Below are 21,981 nucleotides of genomic sequence, written 5' to 3' on the forward strand. Positions count from 1 at the left end.
TTATCACCCTTTGGGTTTACGCTACCACAGAAGCAAACGGGCAGGAGTGCTTCCGTTAAGGTCCCTCTGGGCAACTGTGTCACAAGAGCCCACTGGGTGAGGTCACCTCCCCCACCTCCTAGCTAGCTCTACTCTGAAATTTCACAGGGATTTCAATGTTGTTTCTCAGGATGGCATGATATAAATGGCAGCAGACAAGAACAATGTTTAAAAAAAAAAACAAAGGCTGTACATAAGAACTTATGTTTATTGCAAACAAACAAACAAAAAGAGAGAGCGAGGGAAAGAGAGGATGGTGAGGAGCGGAACATATAAGGTTAAGAATTGAAAAGCGTCTTACATTCTGCCCTAATGGCAGCATAATTAATAGCAACAAACGGCCGTCTCGCTGCCTGCCGCAGCCGCAGGGTGTTTTTGCAGACCTGACGAGCAATTTTTGTGAAATACGTAGTATGAAGGAAGAAAGCTTGGCGAGTCTTCACTGCAGACTTTGGGCTTCCAGTGTTCCGGACCGGCATGCCCTGCATGGCCTGTCGGGACAGGTGGCTTCTCACGCGTGGGTCCTGCAATTGCAGAAAACACCAGAATTTACAGAGAAGAACTGGCCAAAGTGCGTGGCCGCTTGGAAGCATCTGTAGCTCAGGAACCTGCCCCTCGAAGGAAAGGCAGTGCACGCTATTGGTGAGAAGGTGGGGATGCTGCAGGGCAGGGATGGAATTCAACCCAGATCATATGCACCACCGGTCAGAAGCTGTCAGTGCGGCCCTGCCAGTGGCTCATTTATTGTGAGGAGTATTGAGATACCATCAGCTCTGACAGAAACATGTGTCCCTTTGGTAGACGCTGGCCCTTGACATACTCAGTCTATGCAGATTTTCCAAGGTCATCCTTCAACTACTGTTCACTGGGCCCTTCTTGTCCCTCCACAATAGCCAAGGAGAGAAAATGTTTAATTCGTGTTTGTTATTTTCTGTAATAAACTAGTGTCTAAAGGTTACAAATTGTTTTTAAAAACAAGACTATTTGTAAGCTCTCTACTCAGGCAAATACCTCCCACAGACATTATTCTTATTCTTTTTTCTGAATAATCTCAAAAGACCAATATTTTGAGTATCTGAAAACTCTGCCTTGTCCCAGCTTCCACATCCACACCCACCATGAGTACACAGCGCTATGTTTAATGGTAAAACCCAGCTTTGTTCATTTGTAAGTTGTAGTGTGCGGTGTTCCTGTTTCCAAGGAAGAAGCTGTAACTGAGAAAGGAGCAGTGTCAGCCTGCAGCTCCGCTCTCATACCTCTGCAGTGGGGCTGGGAGACTTCTCCTCATCTGACTGGGTGGGCATTTTCAGACCTCCGTATTTCTTCCAGTACAGCCAGCAGGTCGCACACAGTCTGCACTGCATATTGGGTGGGCCCCAGGAATACCACTGGTGAGACTGTGAGGCTAAGGACAGAGGGAGAGGGATGCTGTGAAATCCGTGATCTCAAATATAACTGACCCTCAGAGAGAGCCCGAGGCCACAGCTGGTACACTGTTATCTTCTCTCCCAAGGTTGCAGGCCACCCAGGAAAGTACAGCACATACATGCAGGCAGAGGCTATTACAGGAAGCCCGTGAGCATTGTGTCTCTGCCACACACCAAGTGTTCGTCGCGTCTGTTAACAGAAGCCACTGGAGGACACATCTTGATGTATGCCTCTGGCTGCTGAGCTTTGTTGTTAATTAGAAGTGACTTCATTATGTACACGTCTAGAGCTAAGTCTTCCGAAGGATACTATTATTATTAAGTGCTGGGAACAAGCAAAAGAAACTTGTTCTAAGCACTACGACCTCATTCTCATCTCCATTTCATCGTAGGGAGAAACTAAGTTCAAGGGCCCAGGCCCTAGGGGAACTGGGGACTTCCCAATAGCAGAACAGCTTCTGCTATAAAGAGACAGTTGTCTGGGTCCAGCCTTCTCAGGGACAACTTGTAAGGAGACAGTTGCCCGAGTCCAGCCATTTCAAGCACAACTTCTCCATCTTGCTGGCAGGGTCAAACAAAGTTCATGTTCCCAGCCCAGGAACCTACTCCTATCCTGATTGATGGAAACGCCCTTGATCAACCCCTTACATCAAAATATGACTGGACAATGCTACAGGCCACCCAGCACTCCCCCTTGCTTTATGGTTTCATCCTTTAAATACGCTGTACAACATGGCTTCTGGGTGGCAGCTCAGCTCCCGAGTCTGTTCTGTGGCCCTGATCGATCAGTGGTGGCTTGATTACAATAAATTTTTGTCATCTGTACTGTCCCGGTGCTTAGGTTATGTTGGATTTAAGTGAACCCCACAACATTAAGCTGCTTGGCAGGGTTTTAAACCTGAACTGAATGGTTCAAGAGCTCTTACAAGGATTGCTAAGGTACTCAAGAGGTGATTCACTGATAAGACAGGAGCCAGATAAAACCAGAAATCTGTCTGTTGTTCCTTTACTCAGCAAACAAAACTTTACTTTAGAATTTCTTCTAAATACAAGTTGTTCTGAAGACTGTAAATCCCTACCACGAACACATGTAGCTGACATGGCATCATGCTCAGTAAGGCCTAATCCCAGCTGATTTATGGCTTCACAGCCTGTGTCAGGTTCCACAGCGTTCACTGCTGTCCTACAACAAAAAGCTTCCTGAGGCTGAGTCAGAGAGGTGGAAACAGTGGCAGCGAAACAGGTAAAAACGCAGGCAGAGGCTATTACAGGAAGCCCGTGAGCAGTCCTCCCTTGCCTGTAGGCTACTACCACCTAAGCAAACCAGCACAGGGGGCTGCCTGACAACCTCACAAGCCAGCATGCAAAGGGTGAAATCAGAGCTGGAGGAGAGCTTGGTGCTAGAAGCTGGCATGGGTATGGAAAGACCCAAGGCCCACTCTTCCACATTCATCAAGTACCACTCTTGGAAGATTCCTTTCAAAGAGAGGCCTGACCTCTTTCCTCTTTTAACTTAAACAATAAAGCTGACCTTTTAAGACAGATTTTGTTAAAATGTTTTAATTGCTTGCATGTGTGTATGAATGCAAGTGCCTCAGAAGGCCAAAGGTGTTGGATCGCCTGAAGCTAAAGTTATAGTTGGCTGTGGGCCAGCTGATGTGAGTACCAGGAACCAAACTCAGGTCCTCTGCAAGGCCAGTGTGAACTCTTTCACAGGACTTTGGCCAGCATGGCCTGGCAGGCCTGTCCTTCTCCCTCATTCCCTCTGCCTTGCTAAAACCCAGTAGATCACATCCCTCAAGCTAGCCACCAAGGTCTAGTCCTTTATTTGGACACTTCCTCTTCCTGAGGCTGACTACAAAGTCCAGCTATCAAAGTATTGAAGTCCACCAATCAAAAGCCCTCTTTGGTTCATGTAATTAACGTGCCCAATTAAAATTAAACACCTTATCCTAACACACCTTCCCCCTGTGCCTTTATAAACTGCCTTTTTCCTATGTGCCATGTCTTTTTCCTTTCTGTCCAGAGGCAGTCCTTTGTCCCCCTCCAGGACCAGTATCCCTCCTCCCTCTCTCTGTTCCCTTCCCCTTCTCTCTTGTCCTCTGTCTCCAGTGTTTGTCTCTTATTCCCTGCTCTCTGTCTATCTGGGGCAAATAAATCTCCTTTGTGGGGAGAACCTGGTCTCAGGTCCTGGCGATACTTTTTTCTACAGTCTTTACTGAGGCAGCTCTCTAGCCCACAAGTTGACTTTGTTTAAACACAAATAAGAACACCAAGGACTCATGCACACACATCCATCCACCCACATGATCCAAACTCTCAAGAGAAAGCAGAGGCAGGGGGATGGTGAGTTAGAAGCCAGCCTGGGTTTCTTGAGAAACCCAGACTCAAAAACCCAACCCCAAGCAACAACAGAAAGGAGGGCTTCTGCTGCTGTTTGAGATTTTTAAATAAACATATATGGTGGCAACTGCTGACCAGGTCATCTAAGCAGCCCCGTATAACAAAAGCACACAGTAGAGCCCTGCAAGCAGAGATGCACACAGCAAGGCTTGAGGCCAAAGGCAAATATCATAACGTGGCATTTCCCCTCCGGGTGCCCTGGGGGCCTGAAGCCTATAAGCACTGGTTTATCCACACATCTGCCTCTCCTCCAGAAGTATCAGACACATTTAATTTGTCAGAGGACACTGAAGGACTCCAAAGGGGGATTTTGTATGTATCACAGTACTGTGGTTTGGAAAAAGCTAAAATAACTGCACACAGTTAAAAGACAAAACTGCCAGCAAACACAGAGCCCACAGAGGAAACGCACACCCGCCTTGGTGCAAGAGTACTCAGCGAATGCCCCCTTGCGCCTAGCTGGAGGCTGGGATGGCACCCACTCACTCTGAGGAGACACTGCCCAGCCTCTGAGCTGTAGTGGCATGCTTCTCACCAACCGGCCCCACAGTGCAGGACAGTATACCTCAGGCGCTGTTCCGCCTGAGCAAACTTACCATAGCAGCTCTCACAGGCTCGTCCAAGGAGGGCGCTCTGGGGCTGGAACTGGGTCCCCACAGCTCCATTCACAGTGCCAGACTTGCCATTGCTGCTGGATATTTGGTTGGGATTTGGTTTGCTGCTTTCAATGAAATGTAAAGTGAAATGATAAAAAATAATAATAATTTTTAGGACAAGGCAAAAAGCTGGCACCTCCTTACTAATTTACCTTCCCTAAAACATGAACAATTAATATATTTAGTGAAGAAGAAACAGAGTGGCAAAAGAAGGGTGCTAAGATGATCCCAAGTATGGGGCCAGTAGAAGAGAGCAAATGAGAATCAAGTATAATGACAGGTATGTACAAAGATGCTGTGATGAACCCAGGACTTTGTATACAATAACAACAAACCTTAAGGAAACACACACCCACACACAAAAGACAGAAATACATTGGCACACATGATTCCAGGAACTTAAACAAGAGGGTATATCTGGTAGAATGATGAGAAGACATAAATAAAATGAAATAAAACCAAGGCACTCATTTTTACAAAGTAAAGTTATAAAACTGCCAGTGTCTTGTGCCAGGCACTCTAAGCAGATGTGTGTCTCCCGTGTTCACAGCACTGCGATTTCTTCAGAGCACACTATGCTTTTTAAAGATAGACGTCACTAGACTTTATCCTTATCATCATATATTTTCCTTAGAAAATAATGTCTTTGACTGAATATTAAGCTAAAGGCAGTGCTGTGTGACTGGGAAAGCCCTGGCACTGCTCCTGGGTGGCGGTGACGCTGTGGCCTCTGCATTGCTCCAGAGGGGATGGGCTGAAGCAAAGATGCAGCTGGGCTCTGCAGAGCCACCCTCCACAACCACAGGGGAGGGCCTCTTGTCCTAGGCTCACCATAAAAATTTACATTCTGTCTGAAGTTTTTGAGGCAGATTAGCATTTAAGATGAGAAAACCTTTGAGTTTGTGTTTTAGATTTTTTTTTCCTTCTGTTTAAGAAAACACTTTTAGGAGAAAAAAGAAGACATAGGTCAGAAGACTAAATGCAAATTTACATAGACACTGATAAGACTAAATGCAAACCTGTCACTCAGCAGAGCCATAGTTCTTTGAAACATATAGCAGGCATATCATGGCAATTACTGTGTAAACACAGCTCACAGAAGGCTAACTCCTCACTTAGAGCCCCAGGACACGGCACAATTGCATGCACACCACACATCACTTAGAAAATACAGACTCCCTAAGTAGACACAGAGATCTGTCCCAGAAGAGCCTCCTTCTAGGGACCTTTCATCTGCTACATGGCAAGACATCGCCTCATAGGTAGACAATAGACTGATAGATAGATAGATAGATAGATAGATAGATAGATAGATAGATAGATAGATAGATAATGATAGATAATGATCCGTGTTTTGTTTGTTTTGCTTCTTAGAACAAAAAGAAAAGAAGGGGGGCCACACATGGTGGTGCAAGCCTTAAATCCCAGCACTCCCCTGGAGGCAGAGGCAGGCAGATCTCTGTGAGATCCAGGATAGCCAGGGCTATGTAGGGAGAGGGTGTGTCTCAAAAAGAAAACTAAAGAAAAAAAAGTGGTTCAGAGAAACTAAGGTTCCCAGAGTGAATCATTTCCAATTGAAAAGAAATCTGTAGCAGTTAAAATGATGCTCCCACCTATTGAAGTCAAGCCAAAAGCTTCCCAGAAATAGGGAAAGTAGGCATTTAAACTCAAGTGCTAAATATTTGAGCCTAAGAAGAGCCAATGTGGGGTTGGAGCTATGGTATGGCTCAGTGGTTAAGCGCACTTGCTGTTCTAGCAGAGGACCTGGGTTTGATTCCCATCACCCACACAGTAGCTCACAACCATTCCTAACTCCAATTCCAGGAGATCTGATGACCTCTTCTGACCTCCTTGAGCAATAGGCATGCACATAGAAGTAAGCAAAACACTTATACACATAAAATTTATACATAATCTAAAAGAGAAGGGCCAACGCCATGAACAGTTGTGGTGACTGAAAGGAAGGGCAGAGACGACAAATACATTTCTGGATAGGCCCAGAACCCTGCCTGACTGAGTAAGCCACTGTTTAAAATCAGAGTGATGCCACACCCGAGAACCACTGAGGATATCCACCTAAAGATTCAATTGCAGGCCCCAAGAAACACTTTTGGAGACCTTGCGTGGAAATGTCCTTCCTCTAATCGGCCCTGCCCTCATCTGTGCTCCATACTCCCACCATCTCTGGCCCTGGAGCATTACATACATGTCATTCTCCTCTCTGAACCCTCCTCAAATTACTATTTACACATAATGGGAGTTATGAATGGTTGTGAGCCACTGTGTGGGTGCTGCAAATCAAACCCAGGTCCTCTGCAAGAACAGTGAGTGCTCTTAACCACTGAGCCATCTCTCCAGCCCAGCACTGGCCTTTCTTAGGCTCATATATTTATTTATCTTTTCCCATTTGATGGTGTCTCCCTCTGCTGTTAGCCTGTCTCTGCCACTCCACTACATCACAGACTTCCATATTGCTGAGTTCCTGGTTACACCCCACCAGCATCTAATAATGCCCACCCCTTCCTTCTTAAAACACACCAGAGCCCTCTCAGCTCCCGTGGCTCACTGGGCCATCTGTCTGCAGCTAACATACACAGTATGCTCTATAAACACTGAGTTCATTCAGGGGCTACTGCAAGGCGCCTTTCTGGTTGCTCTCCCTCACAGATCTAATCCATGATTTGAAGTGGAATTACTGTGTGCTGTGAAGTTCACAATTGTCTCTAGCCTAGATCTTTCCCTGAGTATGTCTAGTATATGCTGCACACAAGTCCACTATCCCTTTTTTGATAGAACAAACTAAAAATGTCCTAATCTAATATTGTGCTACCATTTCTGGCAGGGTAATCCACCTAACTGTGGACTCAACCTTGACAATCAAAGTCAGTCACTGCCTAATGTAGCATCGTCCCCAGAGCTCTTTCTAAGTCAAGATGGTCTATCTCTCTTCCTGAGCACCCATGACAAGTATCCCCATATATGCCCTACTCCTTCCTGGATCCATGGTCCAAATGCAACCATGGGCGCCAGAGAAGTGGCTCAGTGGTTAAGAGCACTGTCTGCTCTTCCACAGGTTCAGAGTTCAACTCCCAGCAACCACATAGCGGCTCACAACCATTTATACTGGGCTCTGATGCCCTCTTCAGGCATGCAGGTGTACATGCAGATAGAGCACTCATAAAATAAATCAATAATAAAATCTTAAAAAAAAAATTGCAACCATGACAACAAGTCTGTAAAATTCTTCCATTCTTCGTCTTGGGCATCCCATGCCGCAGCTCCCCAGCCTCTGTGGCTGGCTGTCTACTCTTTTCACACCAGCCACACCATCTTTTCTGGGCTCGGCCCTGTCTCAACTCAGGTGGTTCAGCACAACCGCCTGCAGCTGAGTGCCTCACACTTCCTCAGAAACTCCTCCCGGGGTACTGCACAGAACAAAATGCTCACCCCACCCCACGAAAAAGCTATCTTCTTGGTCACTGTTCTCAGGAGAGCGGCATGTCTTCTTAACCTTCCACTCCCACTACAAACACAAGGCTTTGACTGTAGGAGACAGCCAGGCTCGAAGCATGACAGAAACAACTCTTAATCTATTAAAAAACAACAACATTCTATTTCAGTATTAACTTGGAAATTCACTGAGGGACTCAGATTTACATATGACTCTATAACTCAGCTTATTTTTAAACAATGCCAAGGAGACACATTTTTTTCATGAGTATGATTAGAAATTGTTTGATTTCCAAGGATCACCTAAATAAAGATGTAGAAAACTTTTCTTGTAAAGGGCTCGGTAGTAAAGAAGTTTAGGTTTGTGGGTAACAGAGCCACAACCACTAAATTCTGTGCCTGCAGGATAAAAGCAGGCTTGGACAATATATAACAAACAGGCCCATGTTCCAATGAGACTTATTTACAGGAACAGTTGGCGAGTGAGATTTTATCCAGACTGCTACTGCGTGGTGCTGGATAAGAATGGTCACTGGGCCACTGGGATGCAGCAGGCCAAACGTTCTCTCTGGGATATCAGCACTGTGGTACTGGGAAGGCTGTTTCCCCCAAGAAGCTCAAGTCACAACCAGTGTTTTCCTTGTGGGATCACACATTTTGAATTCACAGAGTAAATATATAATTTTAAAGGATCTCACAACAACACTGCAGAAGAAATAGAATAATTACGGGATATGTAAATTACAGTTTTTAAAAACTAAACCAAATCAAGGCATAGTGGCAAACACCTTTAACCCCAGCACTCAGGAGGCAGAGCCAGCCAGATCTCTGAGTTTGAGGCCAGCCTGGTCTACATAATGAGTTCCAGGACAACCACAGCTATACAGTGAGACCCTGTCTCAAAAACAAAACAAAACCAAAAACTAAATCAAACCAAACAAACAAAAAACCACACATACACACACGTACGCACAAACCAAGAAACAAGTAAGCCTTGAGGTAAAGTTGTCCATGAAGCCTCCTGTATGTAAAAACATCTATTATAAAATATATCCAAATCCAGCAAAGAAAAATTTATATACAATGGCTGTGTTTAGCTCAAAGAACCTGAAAAATCTTGGGGCTGTAGAGAAAAAGTTGTAGATTTGAGCTCCCAGACCTAAGACCTCAACGACAGAAGAGTGAGATGCACTTAAAACATAGAATGAAAGGAAACTGACATCTGCTCTTACATGACAGTGACCTGTAAACCCAAAAAACACAAAAGAATGCTAGACCCAGGACACACCCCAAACCTACTTATCATTTACAAAACACATCCATCACATCACACAGACAACACGCCTTCAAGGGACACACAGTAACAACACCCGTGCTGCCATGCAGAGGTCTCAGAAAGTGCTGGCTCTATGGAACACAGTTGCTCCCTGTGACGCAGCTACCTTCTGTCACTGGGAAGTGTGACACCTGCCCTGTGGCTTAACACAAGAACAAGCAGCTGGACATTCACCTGGTACCCTCGTGCTGGTCTACTCAGGTTCCTCTCACCCTCTCCCTTTGCTTTCCAAAGTCATCATAGTGGGCCAACAGAAAACAACTTTTGGACTTTGAGGACAAAAACCAGGTAGGACACACAAAGACATTCAGGTTTGTCACCATGAACAAATGACACGTTCGGAATGACAGATTTAAGAGCAGAAAGAAGCTCTCAAAAGACGTCAGCTACTTACTAAGTTGGGATATAAACTTGCTTCAGCTTGCTCTCGGCTTCTGCTGCTTTTAGGCGTTTCTAATTCAAAAGATGGACAAAACAGTTCACATGAAATGCATACTAATTATTTACATCTCATTGCCTCAGAAACACAAGAAGATAAACGATACAGCACCATTCATTATCTTAAGAGTTTTTCCATAGACACATTCTAAAGCTTCAGTAACTTTTAAGAAAGCCATTACCTTCTGGACTACAGAACTAGAAGCACATATAAAATATTTCAAATAAAAATGCTTCAAGGTAAAGCAATGAAAAACTTCACTTCCCAATACATTTTTTTTTCTTTCCTTTTCCAGACAGGGTTTCTCTGTGTAGACCTGACGGTCCTTGAACTCACTGAGATCCACCTGTCTCTGCCTCCTGAGAGCTGGGATTAAAGGTGTGTGTTACCATAGCCTGGCATTTTCTCAATCTTCTATGAGAAAACTAAAAAGGCCTTTTCTGGTGTGTGTGTGTGTGTGTGTGTGTGTGTGTGTGTGTGTGTGTGTGAACCTGGGCCTTCATACAAGCTAAGCACATACGCTAACACTAGCTTCACTTCTAGCCCTCGGAGAACAGTGATAATAACCATTCTGATGTTTGCAAATTTAGTTTCCTAGTTTAGTTCTTGTCTTTCTGGAATGAGTATGTGTACACACACTGCCCGACCCTTTCGTGTGTGTACACACACTCAACCTTTGCTTTAAAAAAAAAAACAAAAAACAAAAAACAAAAAAACTAGAGATAGTTTCTAAACTCCATCAGAGGAAGTGACTGCAGGTCCCTGTAATGATGGGCCATATGCAGTGACTGTTGGCCAGTCAGCTCCCAGACAGGGTTTTGCTACGTGGCTGACACTGGCCTGGAACTCACTGTGCGTTGCCCAGCCTCACACTCCCAAGTGCAGGAGCCACAGGTGTGCACTGAACCTGGCTCTGTGGTAACTTTAAACCTTGGCTGAACTCACTGAACACTGCACTGAAGTCAACGAGGAGCCAAATGCAGGGGGAAAGGGAGAAAGGGAAAGACATCATTAGATCTAGACACTGATCACCACAAAAACGAAAGCAAATAGCGAGGGGGAACAAGGCAGCCACTGTGCCCAGAGGGACTACAAACCCACCTCCAGTGTCCAACTGGAGGAAAACAAACTATTCAGGGACAACCTAGAACTCAGAATGGAGTCAACATTTTTGGAAAATCATCTTCCAAACACAGATAACCGTCTTTAGGGCCTTGTCTGGGCCTTCTCTGGGGACACTTCTTAAATTGAACAGCACAGGTTTCCAGGCTGTAGGGCCTTCATTTCTACCACAGTTGTTTAAAATATTCACTTTCTGAATTACATATGGTGTTGACACTGGAAATTGTTCAATACCTTGTAGATTTCTATTCACTATTCATGACCACGGCAACGCCTGGCACTTGAGAGTGATCCTTAAAATGCGTTTGTGTGGCATCCAGTTCTTGCCACTGTACAGCTTGCACATTCAGGCAAATGCCGTCTGCTTTTAATCTTTCCCTTGCTCTGACATGTGACTACAAGAATCATTACAGAAATATGCCTTTCTCCAAAGGTAGATTTTTCAAAATAAGTAACAAACAGCTACATGAATTTAGGACATTTGTGAAGAACTCAAAAGTTAAATGACTTTTGCATGACTTTAGAGAAGAAAGCATCAAACTACAAAGACTAAATGCCCAGGCTTGGTGGCAAACACCTGTGATGCTAGCACTCTGAATCAAGAGGACCTCAAGCTTAGGGACAGCCTAAGCTAGCCAGTCAGGCCCTAACTCAAAATATCAATGAAGGCGTTACGATTAAGGTCAAAGCTCAGGGGAGGGCAGGGCGTGTAGCCTAGTGGCAGGGTGCCCACCTATCACACACAAGGCTCAAAGTGTGCACCCTAGCATCGGGAGAGGGGACCCCAAATGGAGTTGGTGGCTAGAGCTTATAGAACAGGTCGATAAAATGTCATGTAGGAGGTATTAGAAAATCATATCAGTATCTGAATTTATAAGGCTGATGGCCTCAAGGCTCACATTTCAATCATAGTAATATATCGTCCAAGCGGTTCATGGCAGTTCTGTATTTCACTTTTTGCAAGAGACACAATGCCTCTCTAGCCACATCATAAAGATGAATGCTGAAAACAGTGAACTATTAAGATGAAAATATTAAAAGTAATAAAACATGAAATCGCAGGACTTAAAGCAGTCTAGGAAAGATCAAACAGGTTCATTGCTAACAGACATTGCTTACAAACACTGACACGGACAGAAAGCTCACTACAACTGGATGTGCTGGTGGCTGAAAGTTACCTGCTGCACGTATCTGTCAGTAGTTTTCCACATGTAATAATATTCAATGATGCTAGTCAAGGACTTCCATGGGAGCTGAAAAATATTTAAGAAGATAATGAAAACAATGTATGGCATAAAGTGTTTTCCTTCAAAACCACTCCATTGAAATGATGTAGCAAGGATCTACATGTCAAGACTTGTTCTAGAAAAAAAAATCTTTTGAAAAAAACAAAATTAATTCTTAGCAAATGGCATTGAGTTATATTTAGTAAGAGATCCAATCAAATGCATGTATTCCATTTCTCATCAATCTGATTAAAAATTATAAACATCATCACTGGGAATATTTCCTGACTAACTCAGGAAAAGTTCTTAGCCCTGTGAAGCAATGACAGGAGGAATTGAAGCATAATTAATTAACCAATTAATATAGGCCATTTGCATGCTAGGCACCTGCTCTACCATGACCTATATCATCAGCGGTGCTACACAATTTCAGAAACATTATTTAAATAAGCTGAGTTATTCTCACTTCCAAAGACACCATTGCACTGGATGTCTTTTGGTATCTGCCATTATTTTTCTCAACCCTTTCCTGACAACTCTATTTGGTTATTGTAAATAAAACAACAGGAGGCTACAGAGATGGCTAAGCAGGTAAGAGCACTTGAGTGCTGTTCTAGAGGACCTGAGTTTAATTCCCAAAACCCACACGGTGGCTCACAACCATCTGTAATGGGACCTGAATCCCTCTTCTGATGTTCATGAAGACAGAGCACCCATACATAAAATACATACATAAATGGAAACAGATGCAGAGATCCACATTCAAACAATAGGCTGAGCGCTGGCAGTTCTGTGGAAGAGTGGGAGGAAGGATAGTGGGAGCCAGAGGGGTCAAGGATACCACAAGATCTATAGAGTCAACTAACCTGGGCCCATGGGGGCTCACAGAGACTGAATCAACAACCAAAGAGCATGCATGGGCTGGACCTAGACCCCCTAACACACATGTAGTAGATGTGCAGCGTGGTCATCATGTGGGTTCCCTAATAATGTCTCTGACTGTTGCCTCCCTTTGGATCCCTTCCCCCTAGCCAGGCTGCCTTGACAGGCCTCAGTGGGAGAGTTCTGCTGTGACTTGAGGTGCCAGGGTGGGTTGATGCCTTTTGTGGGCCTCCCCTTCTCTGAGAAAAAGGAGGAGGGGGAAGTGGAGGGAGGGGAACATGAAGGTGACGTGAGGAAGAGAGGAGGGAGGGGCTATGAGTAGGCTGTAAGGAGATTAAATTAAAAAATAGATTAAAAAATAATTGAGAAAAACTAAATTAAATAAAAGATAAAAGTTCAACTTTTTAGAACTAAACAAAATAAACAACAGGCTACATCTTTGAAAAAAAAAAGATAGCTAAGTGTGTTTCCTTTTTTAAAAAGTAAGCTTGCCTTTGCTATTTTCACAAAAATTTAGTAAAAATCCTACTCATGAGACATGGAGCAAACAATACACTTATAGCCCTGTGCAGATGAGGTTTTATTATCAAGACAACTGAGAGTGGAGGCCTCCAGGATGGCAGGGAGGGCCAACAGGACCAGCTTGAGCTGTGGCCCTCCGACTCCCAGCACCCCTTCCGGGGTGGCCAGTAACACTGGGCTCCCTGGATGCCTTGCCATTGTGGGGCTTCGTGGGACCCACCTGACAACACCCACACCATCGTATTACCTCCCTTAGTTACTTACTTAACTATTCTAAGAAAAAGCAAGCATTTTAGAGAAAGGCAATAGTTTAAGCTGATTCAGGTGGCGATTTAAACAATAGTTACAAATGTGATTTCTTTGCAGGACCATGGCATGGCCACTAGCTCTGTAGCTAAAGCAAATAGCTATTTGGGATTTTCGGTTTTAAAACTCAATGCATTTGTCTAATGAAATCATGTGTCTGAAAGTCCATGAAAGATGCCTTCAGCAGGGCCTCACAGGTCAGCCATGGCGTGGTTTCTAAGCATGCTAAGAGTCAAGCTTAGTGGCTTCTTTCCTTGGAAAACAAGGATCTGACAGGCATTTATCTGGAAACCCGAGAAAAGGAAGCCAAGTGGCCATGCAAGCCAAACCATCACACACTGCATTTCATCTGGTACGCAAGTCCACACAGGCCAGGCCCAGCACCAGCTCCTTCCAAACAAGGACAGCTGCAGGCAACAACGCAGTGTCACTGCTCTGTCAGCTTCCCTCCTGGCTTCAGGAGAGCTCCTCTGTCACACTTCGACCAGAGGGTGTCACCTTCCAATGGTTGGTGCCTGTCAGAATTACATGGCCAAAGCATTGCAATCCTCCGCCAATGACCCAGTGATGTCACTATAACGTGACTTCAGTGAACCACTGAAGCACATTACACACACCATCTGATTTATTACTTTGAATGGAATGAAGAGTACGCTAGATAAGCAGAGCATGGCAGTGTGTGCCCGTAAGCCCAGCCTTAGATTCTGAAGCAGGGGGATCAAGTTTGAGATCAGCCTGGACTACATAAGACAGAAAAAAGGAAAAAAAAAAAAAAAAAAAAACAACAACAACAGAAAAAAGGAGTCTGGAGAGCTAGCACCGCTGCTCTTCCAGAGGGCTCTGGTTCAGTCCCCAGCACCCACGTGGTAGTGTACAGCTTCTGTATTTCTAGTCCTGGGGGATCCAATGTCCTCTTCTGGTGTCTATGGGAACCAGGCATGCATGTGGCACACAGACATGCATGGAGACCAAACACCCATACACAAAGAATAAAAATAAATAATAAAAATAAAATAATTCCAAGTTTTGTGGTTCAGATCACCTCTTTTTCATCATAGCTCCAAACAGTACAATTGGCTAAATAGGCAACAGAACAAACAGATGAACTGGCTTAGTCATGCATGCTCATAGCCTGGAGGATGTGGGAGCTGCACCTGAAAATGGAGTAGCCAACGAAGCTATGGAAATGAAACTCAGCGTCATCAAAAAGATAAGGACTCTCCTGGAAACCACATAAAGTTCCCATGGGTGGGTATGATGGGCTTGTTGGAATAACCTTGCACGAAAGCCAGGCAGTAAAACCCATTGGGTGAGGATTGGGATGAGGTAGGGGTGCTAGGAGAGCTAGCCAGGGAGGAAGCCTTTCCTGATGGGTGAGGAAAATGTCTACCAAAAGCAGGGAGCTCAGATCTTTGAGGTCCCATGAGGCACAGAGCTGCTAAGATGGCAAACATGTACACCAGCACACTGATGAAAGCTTAGCAGTAAGCCCCAAACCCGGGACAGACAAATGGAGTCAGCACCCCAGACCTAACCCCACTCCCACCCCAAAGACCTAAACAGACCAGGCATGTTCTATTTATCATTTCAGCATATAAACACTGTGAAACTTAGTCTGTTAGTGTTTGTCCAAGCTAACTCTGCATCTAATAAAACACACACACACACACACACAAACTAGACAATAAATGACTCACTGTCAAGGATTTAAGCAACCAGACCTCAGCCCTAAACTAGTCCCAAATGCTAAAAACTCAAATAAAAACTTCAGGATAACTCTATTAATATAGTGCACTTTTGTGTGGATGCAGAGTATGGGAACAACCCAGAACACTGTACAGGCTACACACATGAGAACATCTGTGCACCCCCAGATCAACACTGACGATGCTAGCTGAAAAGGGGGACAATATGCATGATTAAGTAGAGAATTTCATCAGAAGAAAAAAGACTAAGAAAGAGTAGGGCTGGCACGTGGATTCTGTGGCCTGCAGTCAACAGATGTGAAGTGTGGCCCTGCGGACCCTGAAGCTGTGTGTTAGAATCATAGACTGTCTAGCCTGTGGCAGGCACTGGGGCAATGCAGCCATGTCCTACCAGGCTGGGAGCAACAGGAGCTGTGTGAGGTCCGGAAACCGAGAGTCAGAGATGCAGCAGCCATTTTGGGGGACAGTTTCAAGAATGATGAAGCCAAGTCATAGAGGTCAGTTTGGCCAAGCACCCAGCCTTATGTTCCCATGGCTTTAGCCCCAGTGTCCTGGATCTTTGCTCCGGAAATGTGCTGTGTCATAGCTCTGCCCTTTAAACTGAATTTTGAAGAATTTTTATACTTGATCTAGAACCTAAGCTTGCAGTTCAGACTGGCATGGACTTGCAGGTCAAAGGAACAGGTATAAAACATTGCCTTAGTTTTGATCCTCAGCAAGGCGTAGCAATTCACAGAACAACAACCATAAAGGGGCAGAGAAGACATCCCAGTGTACATTTCTAGGCCTTCAGAAACCATATGATTGTTCCTTTGGCCACATATATGCAAATCTGTAAGAAAAATCACACTGCAGACATCAAGGTGCTATTTGAAATGAACACCCTATAATGGCAAAAAGGGAGGCCTGCTGGCATGGCTGTAACCACGCTATCTAAGTGCAAGACTCCTGCCAGGAGAGCTAACATACAGAACATATAAGCACTGAGCTCTGTAAGACAGAAGAACAGCTGTTTCACTTTAACACCTCTCCTCGAATACTCCATTGCGAGAGCTGCTGATGTGTGGCACTGCTGTTCAGAGAGGGTCTCACACAGCCCAGCAAACAATCAAACAAACCTATTTTTCCAATTAAAATGAAGGATGGCTATTACAGAAGGTAACTTATGAAGATCTCAAACAAAAAATTCTTTTTCAAAGAGAATAAATTTAACTAAGAAAAGCAAGACACCTGGGTGGTTGTGCAGTTATAATGCCAGCTACTCTAAATGCTGAGGCAGAAAGATCTCAAGTTCAAGGTCAGCCTGTGCAATGTGGCAAAACTCTGCAAAAAGGCTGTGAGAGGTTCAGTGATGGGGTACTCCAGAGATGCTAGGTTTGCTCTCTAGCACTGAAAATTAAAAGTAGGCCTTCCCCAGTGTGCACACATACATACATACATGAACACACACACCACTCAGACATGTGTTAGGTGTGGTCATCACGTCTCAGGGTGTATACATCACATCACACTGTACAACTTAAATACACAGCTTCCAAATGAATCTGGAAAGGAATAAATGCTAGACATCATAAAATTTCAAGGAGAATGCTGCATATCATTACCAGCCAAAGATGGAGAGAACTGGAAAGCAAATCCAGCTCTTCTGCTGGCCAGGTTCACACCTACTTTACAAGTCCACATCAACAGTTCATAACTAGAGGTAGCTTAAAGGAGTCAGTGCACAACACACATAGACTGCAAGGGATTAGCACAAACGCACAGAACTGTCCACAGTTCTGCTTGGAAATCAGAGTGCAGCAGAGGGCAAATTCCCGAAACCTCAGTGCATTCCAGATCTCAAGACTCCTCACCCTGGGCCATATTCATAGTGCAAAGTAGGTGTCAGTTTTTCTCCTTTATAAGTGGCTCTTCATTCTAGTTTAAGCAAATAAAGTTACTGTCAAAGCTGGGGGTGTGGTTCAGTGGCAGAACACATGCTCAAGCCTTGGCTTCGATCCCAAACACCAACAGAACCTGCACCATAGGCACGCTAACCATGTAAGAGTACTAAGTAGATAAAGTGAAATTCTAAAACAGTGCTCCCCTCCCAACAATTTATTCAGTTTTCCACTTACAAAGTCCTGACGGATGTCATTGAAATCTTTGCCATATTTTTCCAGTGCTTCTTCGAATAAGCTGGCTTCAGAGGCCGACCACTCCTCCATCTCATCTCTGCACAGGACCGGCCCTCCAAGCGGCACTAACACACTAATGGCGCTGCTCAGGTCATAGCCGTGTCTGTATAGTGTATCCATGGCATGAAACTGGAGGAGAGAAACAGGATGGACAGGAAATGTCAAGTGAGCCCATACACCTCCAGGCTAGCAAAGAATGGAAACACTGAATGCAGGTACGCTTAATTAACAGTATCCTTATTATTTCTTTTTAAATAACAAAATTAAACAGCCAGACACTTCCAAATAATTGCTTTAAGAGAATGCTAACTAGACTACTTAAGGTATTTAAAAATACATCCATCTGGAACAACCATGAAGATCCAAATGCTCAAAATATTAAATTAAGAACACAATCAAATTGACTTCAAGATTTCATTTACTTAAAAATAGCCAAGTCATTTCAGTTACCGTAGAAGACTGGCATAGTCTTTGCTGACCAAGGGAAAAATAGTATGTGTGAAAGAGAAAAAGTATTGTATTAAAAGCATTAGTTCAATTAAGAGAATAATGTACTGTTACTTAGAATGAGAGATGGAAAGAAAAAGTGGAATGAAGCATGATATTTAAAGCAAAATTATATATTTGCGTCAACGAGATGACTCCGCAAGTAAAGGCTGCTTGCTGCCAAGCCAGACAAACTTAGTTCAACTCCCCTATCCACTAGGTAGAAGGAGAGAATTGACTCTCAAAAGACCCTTCTAAGCTCCATGTGCACAGCATGACACACATATTCTTAACACACGTGTATACACACAAAGTAAAAAGAATACACATTCATATTTCACACAAAACAAACAGGATTACAAATCCATATTCCAATATAACTTGGCTGAGGCTTTGGAAAGACCAATGATAGATGACCAGGCATGCTTAGAGCAGGCTAGGCCAGTGTGGGTTTCATATTCCAAGAGTGGTCTGAAGCCAGGCAGTGGTAGCACACGCCTTTGATCCCAGCACTTGGGAAGCAGAGGCAGGCGGATCTCTGGGAGTTTGAGGCCAGCCTGGTCTACACAGTGAGTCCAGGACAGCCAGGACCACACAGAAACCCTGTCTCAAAAAACCAAAACAAAATCAAATGAACAAAAGAGTGATTTGAAAAGAAGACAGAGATTAGGTCATATGATCAGCTTTTCAGAGGTCGGGGGAGTATGGTAGTGGACTTTCCTGGAATGCACCAAGAGCTGGGCTTGATTCCTGGGATCCTAACTGCTCCTAACTGAAGTTCTGAAAACTTTTGGTAGTTTTCCTACTGTCGAGGAAGAGTCCTTTATACATGTGCACACACATTTATGCACACCAAGAAAACTGCAGAGCAGGACAATCAGCTCTGCATGTGTGTGCCAGCACTTGACACACACACACAAGTGTGTTTAGCACAGACTACCTCGCAAAGTGATCCTGCGTCTGTGTCTGTCTCCTCCACACACAGGCTTCGGAGCACATGAATGCCACCAAGCCCAGCATCTTTTACACAAGCACCTCCTGTTGATCATCTGAAATTTCACAAATGGGCGGGGTGTGGTGGCATACACCTTTAATCCCAGAACTTAGGGGGCAGGGGGCAGAGGCAGGTATCTTTGAGTTCCAGCCAGCCAGGGCTACAAAGTGAGACCCTCTCATTAAACCAAATAAATAAAAAACTAGTTGATTAAAATATATATATTACACCTGGGCATGGTAGTACATGTTTGTAATCCCAGCACTCAGGAGTGAGGCAGGGGGACTATAGAGTTGAAGGCAGCCAACCAGTGAAATCCCACACCACCACAAGGATGCATTTACACTGTGAGGCATTAACCAACATGGCCAATATGGACATAAATTGACTTTGTTGACAAAGGCAAAGGCAGAAACTAGTACAAATCTGTCTAGTTACTTGGTGAATAAGGTTTGAACAAATTTAACTTTAAAACAAATCATTGGATTCCACAAAACAAAAGCCAACTAGAAAATGTCATTATCAGTGTCCCCTGACAGTCACAGCTGCTGTTGGAGTTGCTGGTTTGCTGAGGGTGGTGGTTGGGGAGGGGGCAGCATCCTGGGAAAGATCTCAACCTGCCACACGGGGCTTCAGCACGCTGGCCCTGCTCTTGCCTCCTGCTCACACCCAGCCAAGCGTCACAGCAAAGAATTCCTGCTCCTCTGGCTAACCTCATTAAATAGACCCTGTGATCTAGCAGTTTCACGTAACTCCACATCTGATTAGCTCTTTCCCTCTCACTATAAAAACAGAACGATCAATAGTATTTAGGGAACCTTTCAACTAAGGATAGGACCATAAACTGTAATGTCCTAAATTGACAACGAGTAATAAGACTAAAAGACTAGGTAGTATTCAAAAGCCAATCCCCCCACCCCACCCCGCTGCGCACTTGAGATGTGGAGGTGGGAAGGAGGTCAATGTTATATCCTTGAATATATCAGGCCCGTCTCAAAAACAAAAACAAAGCCAACAGAACCAATCATTACAAAGGCTGGAGTGTGACTCTGCGCCAGACTTGTTTTCAGCCCAGGTTTGGTCCTCAACACCTCCTCTAGAAATTTATGCAAATTACTGTGATGCTGAATTTCCTCAAAAGATAAAAGCAATTTTTATAATTAACTGGTGCTCTGAAACCAAACGTCACAGCATTAAACGTGTCTGTCTCAGGCGGTGGTGCCTCGACTGCTTAGTCGGAAGAATCCCTCATTTAAAGCACAGCACGAGCCCCACGCAAGGACGCCCGCTGCAGCCCGGCTGCTCTGGAGGCACAGGCACCGGCTGCAGGGCGGCTTCCAGGCCACCAGTCAATGCCAGCTGATTAGCACCGTGACACTCAGCTTCTCAGGTGAGTAAACCAGAGCCTGGTGGAGAGGACAGTGCCAACAGTGCGAGCTGGGCTTCAAGGGGCCAGTTTCATGAAGTCCCTACCAGCATCCGCTTTCTGAGACACACAGGTGTTGCCCCTGAATGGACTTTCGCGTGATCTGACTGTACTCTTTAAAAGCGTTAAGTCAAAGAACGTGGTTTCTACAACAGCAGACAATAGTCAATAACAAAAATTTAAGAGCCTTTACGAATTTAGTGTCATGCAGCCAGATTCTCTGTGTTCCAGAGCACTGAGTGGGAGGACAGAGGCCACTCTGTACACTTGATCTGTACCTAGGAGTGGGTTTACACTGAAGTATGTATCCCATCCATGAAGGCCACTCCATACGTGGTACTGCACATATATCTCAATTTAAAATTAAAGATGGGTTGGTTAGAAAACTAAACATAAAACAAGCTAAGTCTTCCCTCAGATAAATACTTTGCAAAGATCACATCTTTTCAGGAGATAGATGCACACCCTGCAAGATCCATTCAAATCTAAATTTTGAAAATCATAACTGAGCACAAGCTGTTCCCTCTGCCAAAAAGCAAAGGTGTTGTCACATTTCATCCCATTCATCGCAGATGGAAATGACAAATACAAGTATTTTAGGAGAAAGACTGACAAGGAAATCTTGGCACTGGGGTTTTTCATCTTTTGTTCGTTAAACAGAATCACGCCGTGGTAAAAAGGATTGTTGTTCAGCAAACATTTCACCCCCCGCCTGGGACCGCCACAGGAGGCTACTCTGCCCCGATGCAGATATTGGGTTCTGCCACACAATTTGTTTGGCCAGTATGATGTTAAGATGCTCAATATAGCCAGTCTTTGGTCTTGGTCTCTTATGCTTGTGTTCACAGAGGCTAAGAGATGCAGGAGGGCGGAAGTGGCCCAGCATGCAGCTGGGCCAAGCCTAGTTCAGCAGAATCCTAGATGATCCGGAGCTGAGTGTGTGAGATGGGACTGGAGAAGCCTCTGCACTCCAGGGCAGCATGAGACTGATGCCACTTGAGAACAGAGAACACATTCATGGTGATGCTCCAATTTCTATAAGCTCTACCTTCACAGTTGGTCTACATGGAACCATTTCAACGTAAGACTGTGGGTGACGCAGGGTGTAAGGACCCTGCTCTGACACAGCAGAGAGAATCACACACCCCCCCCCAGCTTTCCAGTCCTGCCTGTTTCCCTTCATGGCTATAGCGCTGACTGCAAGGAACTTTCAATAGATGCATGGCCTGACGCTCATCACTAGAATCCGTTCCCAGAGAACACATGCTCCACACAGGCTGCATTGCGGACACCACCCCACACGCACAAGATTAATGCTAACTACTCATTTGCTCGGGAACAATTTTATAAAAACTTTACACTTTTAACTCCAGCACAAACTACA

The 21,981-nt window shown here is 44.6% G+C and overlaps 1 protein-coding gene across 5 annotated transcripts in view; it reads right to left on the minus strand.

The window, feature by feature from the left end:
• Mta3 (metastasis associated 1 family member 3) overlaps nucleotides 1–21,981 on the minus strand; it is a 186,210-nt gene that overhangs the window by 30,350 nt on the left and 133,879 nt on the right. For 3 of the 5 annotated variants that reach the window (XM_060363670.1, XM_060363673.1, XM_060363659.1), the window contains exons 9-14: nucleotides 17,632–17,820; nucleotides 12,051–12,125; nucleotides 9,706–9,764; nucleotides 4,466–4,590; nucleotides 1,296–1,444; nucleotides 341–563 (exon numbers count right to left, since the gene is read on the minus strand). In XM_060363670.1, coding sequence (XP_060219653.1) covers nucleotides 341–563; nucleotides 1,296–1,444; nucleotides 4,466–4,590; nucleotides 9,706–9,764; nucleotides 12,051–12,125; nucleotides 17,632–17,820 — 820 coding nt within the window. The remainder of the gene's footprint in view (nucleotides 1–340; nucleotides 564–1,295; nucleotides 1,445–4,465; nucleotides 4,591–9,705; nucleotides 9,765–12,050; nucleotides 12,126–17,631; nucleotides 17,821–21,981) is intronic. The other 2 variants (XM_060363654.1, XM_060363665.1) reach the window with 1 other exon arrangement.

The sequence above is a fragment of the Meriones unguiculatus genome, chromosome 1 (genome assembly GCF_030254825.1).
Source record: "Meriones unguiculatus strain TT.TT164.6M chromosome 1, Bangor_MerUng_6.1, whole genome shotgun sequence".
Lineage (NCBI taxonomy): Eukaryota > Metazoa > Chordata > Mammalia > Rodentia > Muridae > Meriones > Meriones unguiculatus.